Source organism: Marmota marmota, unplaced genomic scaffold (assembly GCF_001458135.2).
Source record: "Marmota marmota marmota unplaced genomic scaffold, marMar, whole genome shotgun sequence".
Classification (NCBI taxonomy): domain Eukaryota; kingdom Metazoa; phylum Chordata; class Mammalia; order Rodentia; family Sciuridae; genus Marmota; species Marmota marmota.
Genome location: NW_025999977.1, coordinates 48,086,138 through 48,098,835, shown reverse-complemented (window position 1 = coordinate 48,098,835; position 12,698 = coordinate 48,086,138). Strand labels below are relative to the sequence as shown.

General features: G+C 32.4%; 1 protein-coding gene across 4 annotated transcripts in view; it reads right to left on the bottom strand.

The window, feature by feature from the left end:
- The window catches only part of Smc6 (structural maintenance of chromosomes 6), a 76,403-nt gene that overhangs the window by 13,387 nt on the left and 50,318 nt on the right, over positions 1-12,698 (bottom strand). For all 4 annotated transcript variants that reach the window (XM_048804781.1, XM_048804782.1, XM_048804783.1 and 1 more), the window contains 5 exons: positions 11,859-12,029; positions 8,493-8,630; positions 7,169-7,314; positions 3,987-4,112; positions 753-858 (listed from right to left, as the gene is read on the bottom strand). In XM_048804781.1, the coding sequence (XP_048660738.1) occupies positions 753-858; positions 3,987-4,112; positions 7,169-7,314; positions 8,493-8,630; positions 11,859-12,029 (687 nt within the window). The remainder of the gene's footprint in view (positions 1-752; positions 859-3,986; positions 4,113-7,168; positions 7,315-8,492; positions 8,631-11,858; positions 12,030-12,698) is intronic.

The following is a 12,698-nucleotide window of genomic DNA, read 5'->3' as shown; positions in this document are numbered from 1 at the left end:
ATTCTTCAGTGGAAATTTAAATAAAGAAAGAGTAAAAATTAACTTCCTAATTTGGTTAAAATGCAGAGGTTCCCAATGACAAAGATGTTCCAAACACATAACATATCTTCTAAGTATTCAAATGAAGGGATAAAATTTATGGTACTAACTATTTGAAAAATTTTCCCCAGATTAGAGTAGTTGTTCTTGAACTGACTATACAATTTTTATTGCCATATCCCCATACCCCACCTTTAATACATATACCTATGAATGAATCCATAGCCACAGAACCCACAAAGTTGAATGTGCTTTGTGTATTCAGAAGAGGCCAGAGCTAGGAACTACTTCAGAAGTAAATAATGCAAAGACAATTACATGAAGCAGAACCTTCTTGGTTTCCAACAAAGTAACTAGAGACTATGGACTTTACACAATGTCTCATATAATTTAAAATGCTGTGTAAAATTTTTTAAAAGAAACTAATGAAGTAGAAAGACAAGATAGTCACTTGTCAATGAAAATAAAGTTCGTAATTATCTGCCTAAGAAAATAATGTGCTTGTCTGGGGGAAAAAAAAGCAAAACTAAGTTAGCAGCTTTATTCAGTAAAATACATTTAATTTTTATCACAATAGAAAAAAGATTATCCTTAACTTAGAAATACATTCTTCTGTTTTCCAAAGACAATAGCTTAAAGCTCATGAATGTTTAATCAAAAGAAAAGCAGCTAACTTTCCTAATGATCAGGATGCAACAAATTAAGATACTTACTGATATAGTAAGAGTTTCATTCTTATGGTCAAAATTCATTTTTCCACAATAAGCTCGCTGAGATAGTAAGTTGTCAAAGTACAATTTGCATCGTAAAGTCAAACACCTTAAAATGAAGAAATTGAGCAAATTAAAAAGAGGAAAAAGATATATAGAACTATATTTTCAGCATGATTTAAACAAAGAGAAATACACCAAAATGTTAATCTTGGTTGTCCTTTTAATAGGTGAGTTTTAGGTGGTTTCTTTCCTCCTGTGTTTTTATACTCATTTGTGTTTCCACAGATTTAAGCAAAGAGAAATACATCAAAATGCTGACATAGGTTGTCCTTTTAGTAGGTGAGTTTTAGGTGGTTTCTTTCCTTCTGTGTTTTTATATTCATTTGTGTTTCCACATTTTAATCAGTCCATTTACTTTTATAATAAACATCTATGTAATGAAGATGTCATCCTACATTTAATATACCCCATTATACAAAAGTTAGTTCATATGAATGTCAATCATTTGACTAATTTATGGAGACATTATTACCCTAACACATCAGACATAATTATTGTCCTTAAAAGAATTAAGCTCTAGAGGGGTTGGTTAACAGATTAAACTATAGATTTGCCTATTTCCTCCCAACTTCACAGTATCAAAAAGGGTCAGGGCAATCTCTTTAATGCTATAATAATGCTTTATACAATGCCTGGCACAACACAAACTCTGATTCCTTCTCTATATAGTAGGTGACAACGTACTATAAGGAAGAACTTTCCTTCTTTAATTTCTTATTTACTTATCTACCTTTTTTATTTAGCAGGTTGGAATTAGAAATTATTATTTTACTCATTGATTTATTTTACCCATACCACTCCTTATTGTCCTTATTTTGATCCTCACCTTTGTCTCAGATTTTGCCAATGAAAGCCCCTTCAAATTGGCTCCTATGTCGTTAAATTTATTCTCTCTCTCTCTCTCTCTCTCTCACACACACACACACACACACACACACACACACACACACGATTTTAAATGCTTTCTTTCCTTTCTAGCACAGTAAGAGGTTCTCTTGTACCTTCCCTGCCCAGGTCTGTAACTAGGCATTTTTCCATGAAACCCTGATTCTTTTTAGCACAGAACGGTATTTAGAAAATAAGGTCTAGGTAGTAAGTAACTGGCTTTTTTTTTTTTTTTAAACTATCTTTACTCATTGATTAGTGTAAGGTTTATTTCTTCAGAATAACTTGATTTTTTTTCCTTTTCCATCCTATTCCTTCCCTAAACTGCTTAACTTCCCATACAAGGAAATACTGACAGTTTGCATTTTCTTTTGCTACCACAGCAACCACTACTAGTTGGTTTTCAGAATTCCCTGTTCACTTTTTTTCTTGCAGTTATAATATGTATTCTTCAATTGCTTCCACTTACAGGATGTCTACAGACTATTGTCATGAAATGACAAGGTTATCCACAAACAACTTAGAAAATTTTGATAATTTTTATTCTCCTCCTAAGACTAGGTAAACAATATCAATCATGTCATCAAGGTAATAAACCATAACAGCAATACTTTTTAAAAATAAATGTAAATGTAAATTTCTGGATAATGATATAAAAATAAAATACTCCACCTGGAAACACATAGGTAGTAATAGAGATTGGGTTTAGACTTTTGTCTAAAACTAACAACCTAGATAAAATATATGAAACAATAGTTTTCAGACTCTGAATACCAGATAGCACAGGCAGCTAGAGTCAAAAATAATCTCTGAAAGACACAAACTGATTAAGCCCTGTGAATATCCCAAACTCCTACTCACTGAAAGAGTAAAGCCTGGTATCTTCTTGTTAGGAGACAGAGCTGGGAGTCTGGGGAACAGAGGACTAGAGAGGAGAGGATGGCTCACAGGGAGAACTACAGAGATCTACCATGGTTTTGCTCCAGTCGTGGGTTGATTACTATCAGTGCACAGGTGTGAAGACACTAGTGACCCTGGGAAAAGAAAGCAGAAGCATCCTGGCTTCCACAGAGCCAGGAAGAGTTCATGTTCCCACTAGCAGGAGTGAATAACCTCATAATTCACAAGACAGAGTATTCAGAAAGAGTACTGCCTTGAGGTATTAACCTCAATTAAAGGTTGCATTTAGTCCCACCTTTATTAAAAGCAGCCCCAATGGGATAAAAATCCCATTTAATTCAAGTTTTAATAATACATCTATAAAATGAAAAACACAATTATGAATAATGCCAACACAAAAGAAATGATAAATGTCTCGTGTGATGGATATGTTAATTGCCCTAATCAGATCATTACACATTGTCTACATAAATTAAAATGTCACACTATAACCTATAAAAATATATTACTATTGTGTAAATTAAAGAAAACTGAAAATACACTTCGAAACTAACATATGTTAAGAAATATAATCAATTATATTTTTGTTTAGGGGTTTATCTAAATTTCTCCATAAGTAATACAGCTAGATATATTTTTATTTATTTTATGACCTTAAGATTATAGAATTTTGGATATAAAGATAGTTAAAAAGCATGTTACTGAGGCAATGCCACTGAGAGAAATAAGTGGGAGGACTAGGGCTGCCTTGGATCCAAATATATCCAGAGTCATTCCTCCCTATCAACTGTCCTCTTGTTTAATTCTGCCATCTGTGACATTAGCTGGAGTCCATCCATTGCTATGAATCTGTGTGCATGCATCTCTGAATATGTTGTTCATATCCATATTTATTTATTCAACCAATGTATATCAAGTGCCTACTATATTTGGACACAGTTGACACTGAAGAAACAAAAATGAATTAAACAGAGTTTCTGCATTTACAGAACTATGTCATTCTAGTAGACCATGGTAAATCAAATGGGATACTGCCTTAGCAGGCCCCACCAAACTCTTGTATCCTCTTAAGACCAAACCATGTCCAACAGTGAAATAAGCTGTTTCAGAACCAATGAGTTCTCATTCAAAGAACCTATTCAAGCAATGAAAGTCATCTAAGAGTGAAGGATACCTAGCACAGTTGGATAACTTGCTTGCTATTAAAGGTTCCTTCAAATCAGAATTCTTTGATTACAGGATCCTAAATGACAAGTTAAGTACTATTTCTGTTACAAATGAATCACGTAACGTTCTTTTAACTTAATTTTATTATCTATAAAGCATAATGTGAAAAAAGAAAACACAAATATGTAATATATGCAAGTAATATTTTTTAAATATACTCACCTTCTAAACTGTTGATATGTTTTGTATCTATGAGTCATTATTTCTTCTAGTAATTTAATAAATCTTTTTAAAGTCCTTACTTTATTATCCAGATCAAGGTATGTTTCTCTTGCTTCCTGGTACTGCCTATTTTATGAACAAAACATTAAGTAAGTAACCATCATTCACAAGAAAAGTAAATAAATCTCAAAAGCATTTAGCTGGGAGAATAGGAAGGCAGAAAGTATGGTGAGTACAAAGCAGCAGCTTATCTCCTAATTCCCAGTCAAAAGACACCTCTAGAATGAACAGGTTCCATACAACGAATGTGTTACACTGAATAAGAATTCAAGCTACAAAGAAAGTAGAATACGAGGAGCATACAGGTGGCAGGTCTCAGGGATATCAGCAAATACACACCTTCTCAAAGTGAAGGAGTCACCGGAAAGAAGAGTTTCTTTGGGGAAAAAATGAGGGGCTCAGGGAGGATGGATACAATTCAAAGCACATGTACATGTATGGAAAGATCATAGTCAAAACCCACTAATTTGTATAATTAATGTGCTTTAGTTACTATAATATAAAAAAAAGATCAGTGGAAAAAAAATGTTTCCCTTAGTGACAGATGTCAACAAGGGAACAGAAGAACAAAGGGCAATATTAAATCTCTCTACCCTGAACAAGATAAGATCAAAGAGTCAGAGAAGGAAGGCATGGCTACTCAGAAATGCTATTAGAGAAGGCAGTACTGACAGCCTGCTACTGCAATAAGAAAGACATAGATCCTAACTACGTATAAAAGGCAACCCTGGCCTAGGCTCCCACAGTTACTCTTCACAGCCTTCAAATAACCAGTCCAGGTAAATTCAACTGATTGAAAAATGAGTTACAAAAAAATATATAGACAAAGATATTTATGGGGAAAAAAAGGCTGTAAAAGTACAGCAAAATTCTATAAACAACAATAACAAAAACTTACTATAACAATACTACCATAAGACAGATAAAAATTTTAATTAAACACTGTAAATTAAAGGGAAAAATAATATAAGTGCTGGCAGGAGAGAATACCTCCTCAAAGCAGAAATAAAATACCTCAAGGGCTGGGGTTCTAGCTCAGTGGTGGAGTACTTGCCTGGCATGTGTGAGGCACTGGGTTCAATTCTCAGCACCATATATAAATAAATAAAAATAAAAGGCCCATTGACAGCTTAAAAAAATTAAAAAAAAAAAAAAAAACCTCAAAATATCACAAACATAAAATGGTTTGCCAAAATGATAAAGACAAAAATATCTAAAATTTGTATAACTGAAGACCTCAAAACAATAAAAGAGAAAACATTCAAAAGACAAAGGAAAATCTAAAAGACTTAAATTTACACAATGCATACAGAAAAGGAAAAGCAATCACAGAATCTTACATTCCAGACAAACTGCAGGGCTTTAAGGAAAAGTGCAATCATAAATAAGATACTCAAGAGAAAGTCAAAGCCAAAGAATTTACATTATACAAAATTATCCTTTAAGATATAAAAGCTAGAGGAAAATTCTTATGAATCTGCAAAAACAGGTGATATTCATATGTGCCATTTTGTAGGAAACAGAACAACTTTTCAAATGGATGCATTTGAAAAACAAAAAATCCATTCCTCACACTAAACACAAGAATAAACTCCAAATAGAGCAAAAACCTAAATATTAAAAAAAAGAATATATGTAAGTTATAAAAATACATAGGTGGATGCTTCCATTATTTATTTATTTATTTATTTATTTATTTATTTATTGGGAGTTCTATTTTATTTTATTTTTTACAAAGGTTAAAGGGCTTCTTTTGAAGCAGGAGCCTAGAATTTTTTTTTTTTTAATTTTTTATTGTGGGTTGTTCAAAACATTACAGATTTCTTGACATATCATATTCCACACTTTGATTCAAGTGGGTTATTTCCATAATTTAGATGTAGAGAAAGGCTTTTAAAATATTTGACACCAAGCTAGGAGCAGTGGCGCAAGCCTGTAATCCCAGTGACTCAAGAGGCTGAAGAGAATCCCTAAGTTCCAAGCTACCCTCAGCAACTTACTGAGGCATTGTTTCAAAATAAAAAATAAAAAGTGTTGGGGATATGGCTTAGTTAACATTTATGGTTAAGTGTTCCTGGGTTCACTCTGACAACAAAAAAGTAAAATAAAATTACACCAAATCCAGATACAATAAAATAATAACAAAATGAACTAAATGATCTTTTTATGGCAATAAAAAAAAAAAAGAAACCATCCCAATTTTAAAAACTCAAAGACAAATGATGAACTGAGAAAAATACTAGCAACACATAGCTAGTATTTCTCATCCATATTATCTAAATATGCTCTTAAAATTTAAGGGAAAAAGATTTTTTAAATGCTTTAAAAAGTGGGAAAGAACACATAAATCAAGGTATAAAAATAGTTTTTAAATATATGAAAAATATTTTTATTTTATTCATAATGATGGAGTGTGATTAAAACTACATAAACATACTATTTTTTAGTCAAAGGTCAGGAAAACAACTTATAAACTTTATATATATTCTGTTGGCAAGGTCGTAGGAAAGCATCCTCCCATGCAATGTTGGCGCAAATGCAAAAATGGTTCCCAACCTACGGAGGGGATTTAGTGACATCTGACAAATTGCTCCTGTTTTCGCAATCTTTTTTTTTTTTTACATGAGAAGTGTTTCATGGTGTAACAGCTGCAATTTTCTGTAATTTAACCATTCTTCAACAGTTGCACACTATTTTTAATTTTCCGGTGTTAATAAATAATATAATAAACATCTAAACACAAACTTTGTTCTATTTTATACTTTGTTACAGCAAAAAAATAACTTGGCTCTGTTGAAATTTCAACATTTAGACACACATTGCTTAAATGCTTCTTTGAAAGACAGTAATAATAACTAATATACATCTTTCTTACCTATTTTGTTTACTAAGGATTATCTCACTAGTTCAGGGTTGGGGTATAGCTCAGTGGCAAAGCATAGCATGCATGAGGTCCCAGAATCCATTTCCTAGTCTACACACACACACAAACTAGTTCAGCTACAACTATATGCCTTAGCAACACTTCATCCAAAAATGAAAGACCTATAAACATTTTTTTAATGTCTTGATAATATGTCTGGATTATATAATAAACCAGAAAAGCTATCAACCACTCTTACCTCATTATTTCCTCTCGATCTCCATGACTAGCATGTTCTGCCTGTATCTTTTGTCTTAATCGATTAATTTCCTTGTCTAGAATTGATGCAGACTTTTTTACTTCTATTCTCTCTGGGCAGATCTGTCTTGCTTGTGACATTTTCTCCTAAGAATACAGGAGTTTAACATCTTTTTATTGTTTTGTTTTTGAGACAGGATCTCATTGTGTTGCCTGAACAAGCTGGGATTGAACTCATGATCTTCCTGCCTGGGCCTCTTTTGTAGCTGGGATTATAGGTGTGTGCAATTAAACTAAACTTCAGTATCTTTAAAATTCTTCTTTTATAAGATAATTCATTATACCATTTTTGCCAAAATATGAAAAATAAAATTCTGAACTTAAGTTCAATATTTGTATTTTAATTACATTTAATATCAACGTTATATAAGTAAACTTGATATTAAGGACATAGTTCAGAGCTGTTATAAATCTTCAAGAGAATATTACAGGGCTGGGGTTGTAGCTCAGAGGTAGAGCACTCGCCTAGCACTGGGTTCGATCCTCAGAACCACATAAAGTAAAATAAAGACATTGTGTTCACCTATAACTAATAACCAAAAAAAACCAGAGTATTACATTCACTATATATAAACTTAAAAGAGCAATGACAAAAAGTCAGCACCCAAGGACCTGAGGTCTGACACAACTTTCCATATGCTTTACGATGCAATCTGAACACCAATGGTATTAAAAGCACACACACCAAAAGACCCTATTATTTGTAAATAATGCAAAAATAAGAAGAACTTTTACATACAACACTTATTTTATACTCAAAACCTTCTCTATTACAAGTACAAATAGGGAAATGATTAAATTGTTTTCCTTAAGATTATAAAAGCAAAAACTGGAATCCATCTAGTTACAAGACTAGCTTCAATTTATTCCCTAAAGTCAAGGTTGCTGCTTAGTTGTCAACAAGTGTGACTGACAGGAGCTAAAGTGGAGCCCAACCCACACCCCAGAGTCTCAAATGAAGGGGTGCCTTTTTCTGATAGTATGCTGGCCAAGTAGGCAGCTATATTAGCCAGGTGAGTGCCATTTTATCAGCCATGTATACTGCTATGGGATAGAAGGAGTCTTATCTATTCAGTCCTCACACTTTGAGGGTCCCTAAGCCTCTTCTTGTGGTGATTCATCCAAACACCTGTTAATCTATAAAAGACAGAAATTCAACATTTGTCTGTTTTCAGAAACATGACATTAGAGAAAATACACTTTAATAATCATGAGTAAGGCTACAATAAAAAGATTAACATGAAATTTAAAAAGTTATGGTTAACCTCCAGCTCCTTTACTTTCATGTCCAGTTCTCGTTTCTTTTTATTTAAGGTATCCAAGTGTTCTTTTTGTTTTTCTTCATAATGCCGCTTCCCTCGTTTTTGATTATCCACTTCAGCATCAGCAAGGTTTAATTCATCCTGTTTGAATAAAAACAAAACAATCTATAAAGATTACTTTTAAAAAATTTTCCAGTCCAGATATAAAATTAACAACTCAGTAAAATGGGTAGGATTATGCTGCATGAAGAATAAAGGATTAAGAGTTTATGTTCACAACATGTCTGAAGTAAGGTGTTTCCCAAAATTAAGAAATCACTTTATATCCAATTTTTTATAAGAAGTCTCCATACGTTATGATACAGTCAATTATATTTTTTGTAAATAAGATAGTTTATAGAGAATCATTTGCCTTAAAAAAAACTTAAAATAATGTAAATGCTGGATACAGTGGTGCCCTCTTAATCTGTGGGGATATATTCCAAAACCCCATGGACATTAATTAACCTTATATTGCTATGTTTTTACTACACACTAGGCACAAGAGATTAATAATAACAAAAGAATAATTATAACAATATACATAATGTCAATGTGGTCTCTTTCTTGAGTCAATACAAGTAGTATTTTGGACTGCAGTTGACCAGGGTAACTGAAACCAAAGTAAGTGAAATTGTGGTTTAATGGGGACTAGTGAAAATAATCCTAGAAAATGCACAAACTACGGTAATAGAAATGAAATGGTGCCTATCTAAATATAAGTGTCAGGAAACAGGGAGGGAGAGATTAAAAAGAAACATAAGAAACTTAAGGGCATGAAAGATTATGTCCTTTTTTCTGATTGTGGGGAAAGTTTCACAGGTTTATAGATGTCAAAACTTACCAAATTGTACATTTACATATGTGTATTTATTGTACATCAGTTATCTCAATAAAATGACTTTTTAAAGGCTACTGATAAGAACCACCAAATAAATTTTAGTTAGTTTAATCAGTTCACTTGTATTTATACTTCAGCTGATATTGGTCAAATATACCATAATCATCATGTTTAGCGTCAAGAATCATAGCTATACAGAGACAGAAATAAACAATCCCAAAGGATATCATAAAAGAAAACAGATATTCAGAAAAGGAAATAACTATCCACATCAGAAATCAAGAGACCCTCCTACAGACAATGTATGTTCACAGGCTGAATGCAGATGCCATTTCCTGTACAAAGGATTTAATTTATAACAAAAGCACTATGTTCGCAAGTGTAAATCAAAATAACTAACTGTTCAAAGTGTGTGTGTGTGTGTGTGTGTAGGGGGGCAGTCCCTAGGCTAAGACTTCAATGACTACATATTTAAGTACAGCACTCTACATCTGTACTACCCCTCATCATAAAATGAAAATCCTAATCGCAAAAAGATGATTATATCTGGAAGGTGCTAATATATTGTGATGGAATATTCTGAGGAATCACATTATTTTATTACCTAAATCCTCTTGGTCAGACTGTTCTTGACAGCTAGTGTGTCCTGACAGAGAGAAGGAAAAAGTCTCCTGGCTAATTACATGCAAGTGTACTGAAGGACCCACCTCCTACCTTCAATGATCTGCAGCCAAGGTTAAGAGCTAAGATCAAGAATTCTTATTGCCTTCTGCCCAGTTTCTGCTCTTGAACTTATTTAAGGACTACTCCTAGATCCAAGAACTGCTTTAACCTAGAAATCCCTAAAAGAACAGAATACAGCTGGGGTATGTAACCCTGTGATGGAGTGCTTGCCTAGCAGGCATGAGGTCCTCAGTTTCATCCCCAGCAAAAAAACAAACACAAAACAAGACAACACACAGAAAAATAGCTATTCCTCATCATTTCTCATTTTTACTTTACCTGAAACAAATAATTTACATGCTAAGTTTGCTCTTTTCTGTATTGAGTACATCATTTTGATTAAGTAACCTTATTTTAATTATCTATGGGTATAATGTTCAATTTTTCTTTTTAAAATAATTTCACTGTTAACTCTGGAGTCCTGAATTAATTTAACTTTTCCTAATACTGAAATTCTATTTTTTTTTTCTTTTTACTGGTACTGGGGATTGAACCCAGGGCCTTGTGCATGTGAGGCAAGGACTTTACCAACTGAGCTACATCCCCAGTCCCTATTATTGAAATTCTTAATGTTTATTTATTCTATTTATTTTCTTTTAAAAACTAAGCTTATATTATTCTCTATTCTTAAATATTTAGTCTTTTTAATTCTTGCTTCTTATAGTAACTATTTTCTCATTTATCTTTCTCAATATTATTTTGAATATTTTTCTTTCTTTCTACTCTGCAGTTAAATTTTATAATCCTCTTCACTCATTTATCAGCCTCCTTTCTCTTTTTATTCTTCTCAGCCTAAAAAGAAAGAAGTTCAGTCTCCTTAGGTTATAGAGGCAGGTAGGAATCCCAGTTAAACATAAGACAGCTGCAGGAAAACCACCAACACCACAGGGAAGAGCTGTTCTGGGCAGTTCTCCTCCAACTCCCTCACATCTTTTCTCAATTCTCCAAATTACGTTCCTAAAATTTTCAATGAAGACAAGTAAAGTTCCTATACTGTAAATTCTTTTAAATTTTAAAAAATATCTAAATACATTTTGATTCAAGGGGCAATTTCCCTGAAAATTAGGGTGATATCAATATAAATTTCTCCCTTAAAAATACACTATTATCTCTTCTCAGAGTCTCATAAATCAAATTTGAGGTTCTGAAATGAGTTATTCATAAATATAATGACAATAAGCTACTTGAGAACTAAGCTGTTTAGCAAGATGGAAACTTTACTTGTTAAATACTTACATTTCCTTAAATGTAGTCTCAAAGAGCTTATGCTAAAAACAAAAAATTAACTGACTTTAGCCTGGTATGTACTGATATGCTGATAAACAGGAGTTGGGTAGGACTTTATTTCAATTTGTGTTTTACAGCAATTAATCCATTATTAAAGGAAAGGAGCGACAAAAGAGCAGGTGAGCACAAGTAACGGTATAAATGTGTAAAATGTCCCTAACTTTTGGTCCTGGAAAAAAAAAATATATCACAAAATAAAGAGGCAACAAAAGCAATAATTGTGGGGAGGAAATAGAGAGAAATCTAGTGGTTTATTCTCCTACAGGCAAAGGTGTTTTATAGTAATTGAAAAATGATGACAATCTGGTTCCTACCACTTATAACATGTGTTTATGTTTATACAATAAATTATATATATTCATAATCTGGTTATATTTACATTTAATCAATAATTCTGACAGGGTAATATCCATAAGAACACTTTGGATATAAAACTAAAACATAAAGTATAGAACAAATAGGATAACAGTGATAAATACCTTAAGTGGATCTGCTAGCTCTGACAGCTGATTAATTTTTAGTTTAATTGCATCATACTTGTTTTCTGCTTCTACTTTAAGACTTTTATGATGTTCCAAATTTTCTTTTTGTTGCTCCATGTTTTTCTCAACCATTTTCATTTTTATTTTATTTTCTTGAGCTTCATCTTCCTGATAACATTTAAAGATTACAGAGTTAATAGACTTTTATCAAACAGGGGGGAAAAAAAAGAAACAATTCTGTGAGAAGAAACTACAGACTATAGACAAATCGTATCAAAGATAAACACATGAGAATTTTTTCATATCCTTAATGGTAAATTAGAAAGTAAAAAAAAAAAAAAAAGAAGTTCAAAAATAAGAAGGAAAGATATTTAGTAGATAAGTCAAATGATATTCTGCTTGAGATCATAATCAAAAGGACTAACTTTTGTCTACTAACCTTTTTTTAAAAAGGGGGTACATATAAATATATTTACCTTATGCCACACAATGTGTTAGGTGTTACCAAACTGAAGACATAGTCCATGCCTTCATGAAATTTAATCTATCAATAAAAGGTATTAAAAGCAGAAAAATAAAAAGTGGAAACATTTCTACTAAAAAGCCATAGCAAGTGCCATGAGAATGAAGTTCTGTCAGCATGGGACTTTGCTACTTTGTTCACTGCTTATTTCTCAACATTTAATATCCTGCCAGATAGGCAGACAGACACTTGACAAACAGTGGCTATTTTTTAACAAGATGCAAAATTTATCTTACTGTTTACTGCAGCTCAGAAAAAAATAAGCTGAATGTCATAAATGGATGCTGGAACAAGATAAATACAGAATAACGAAT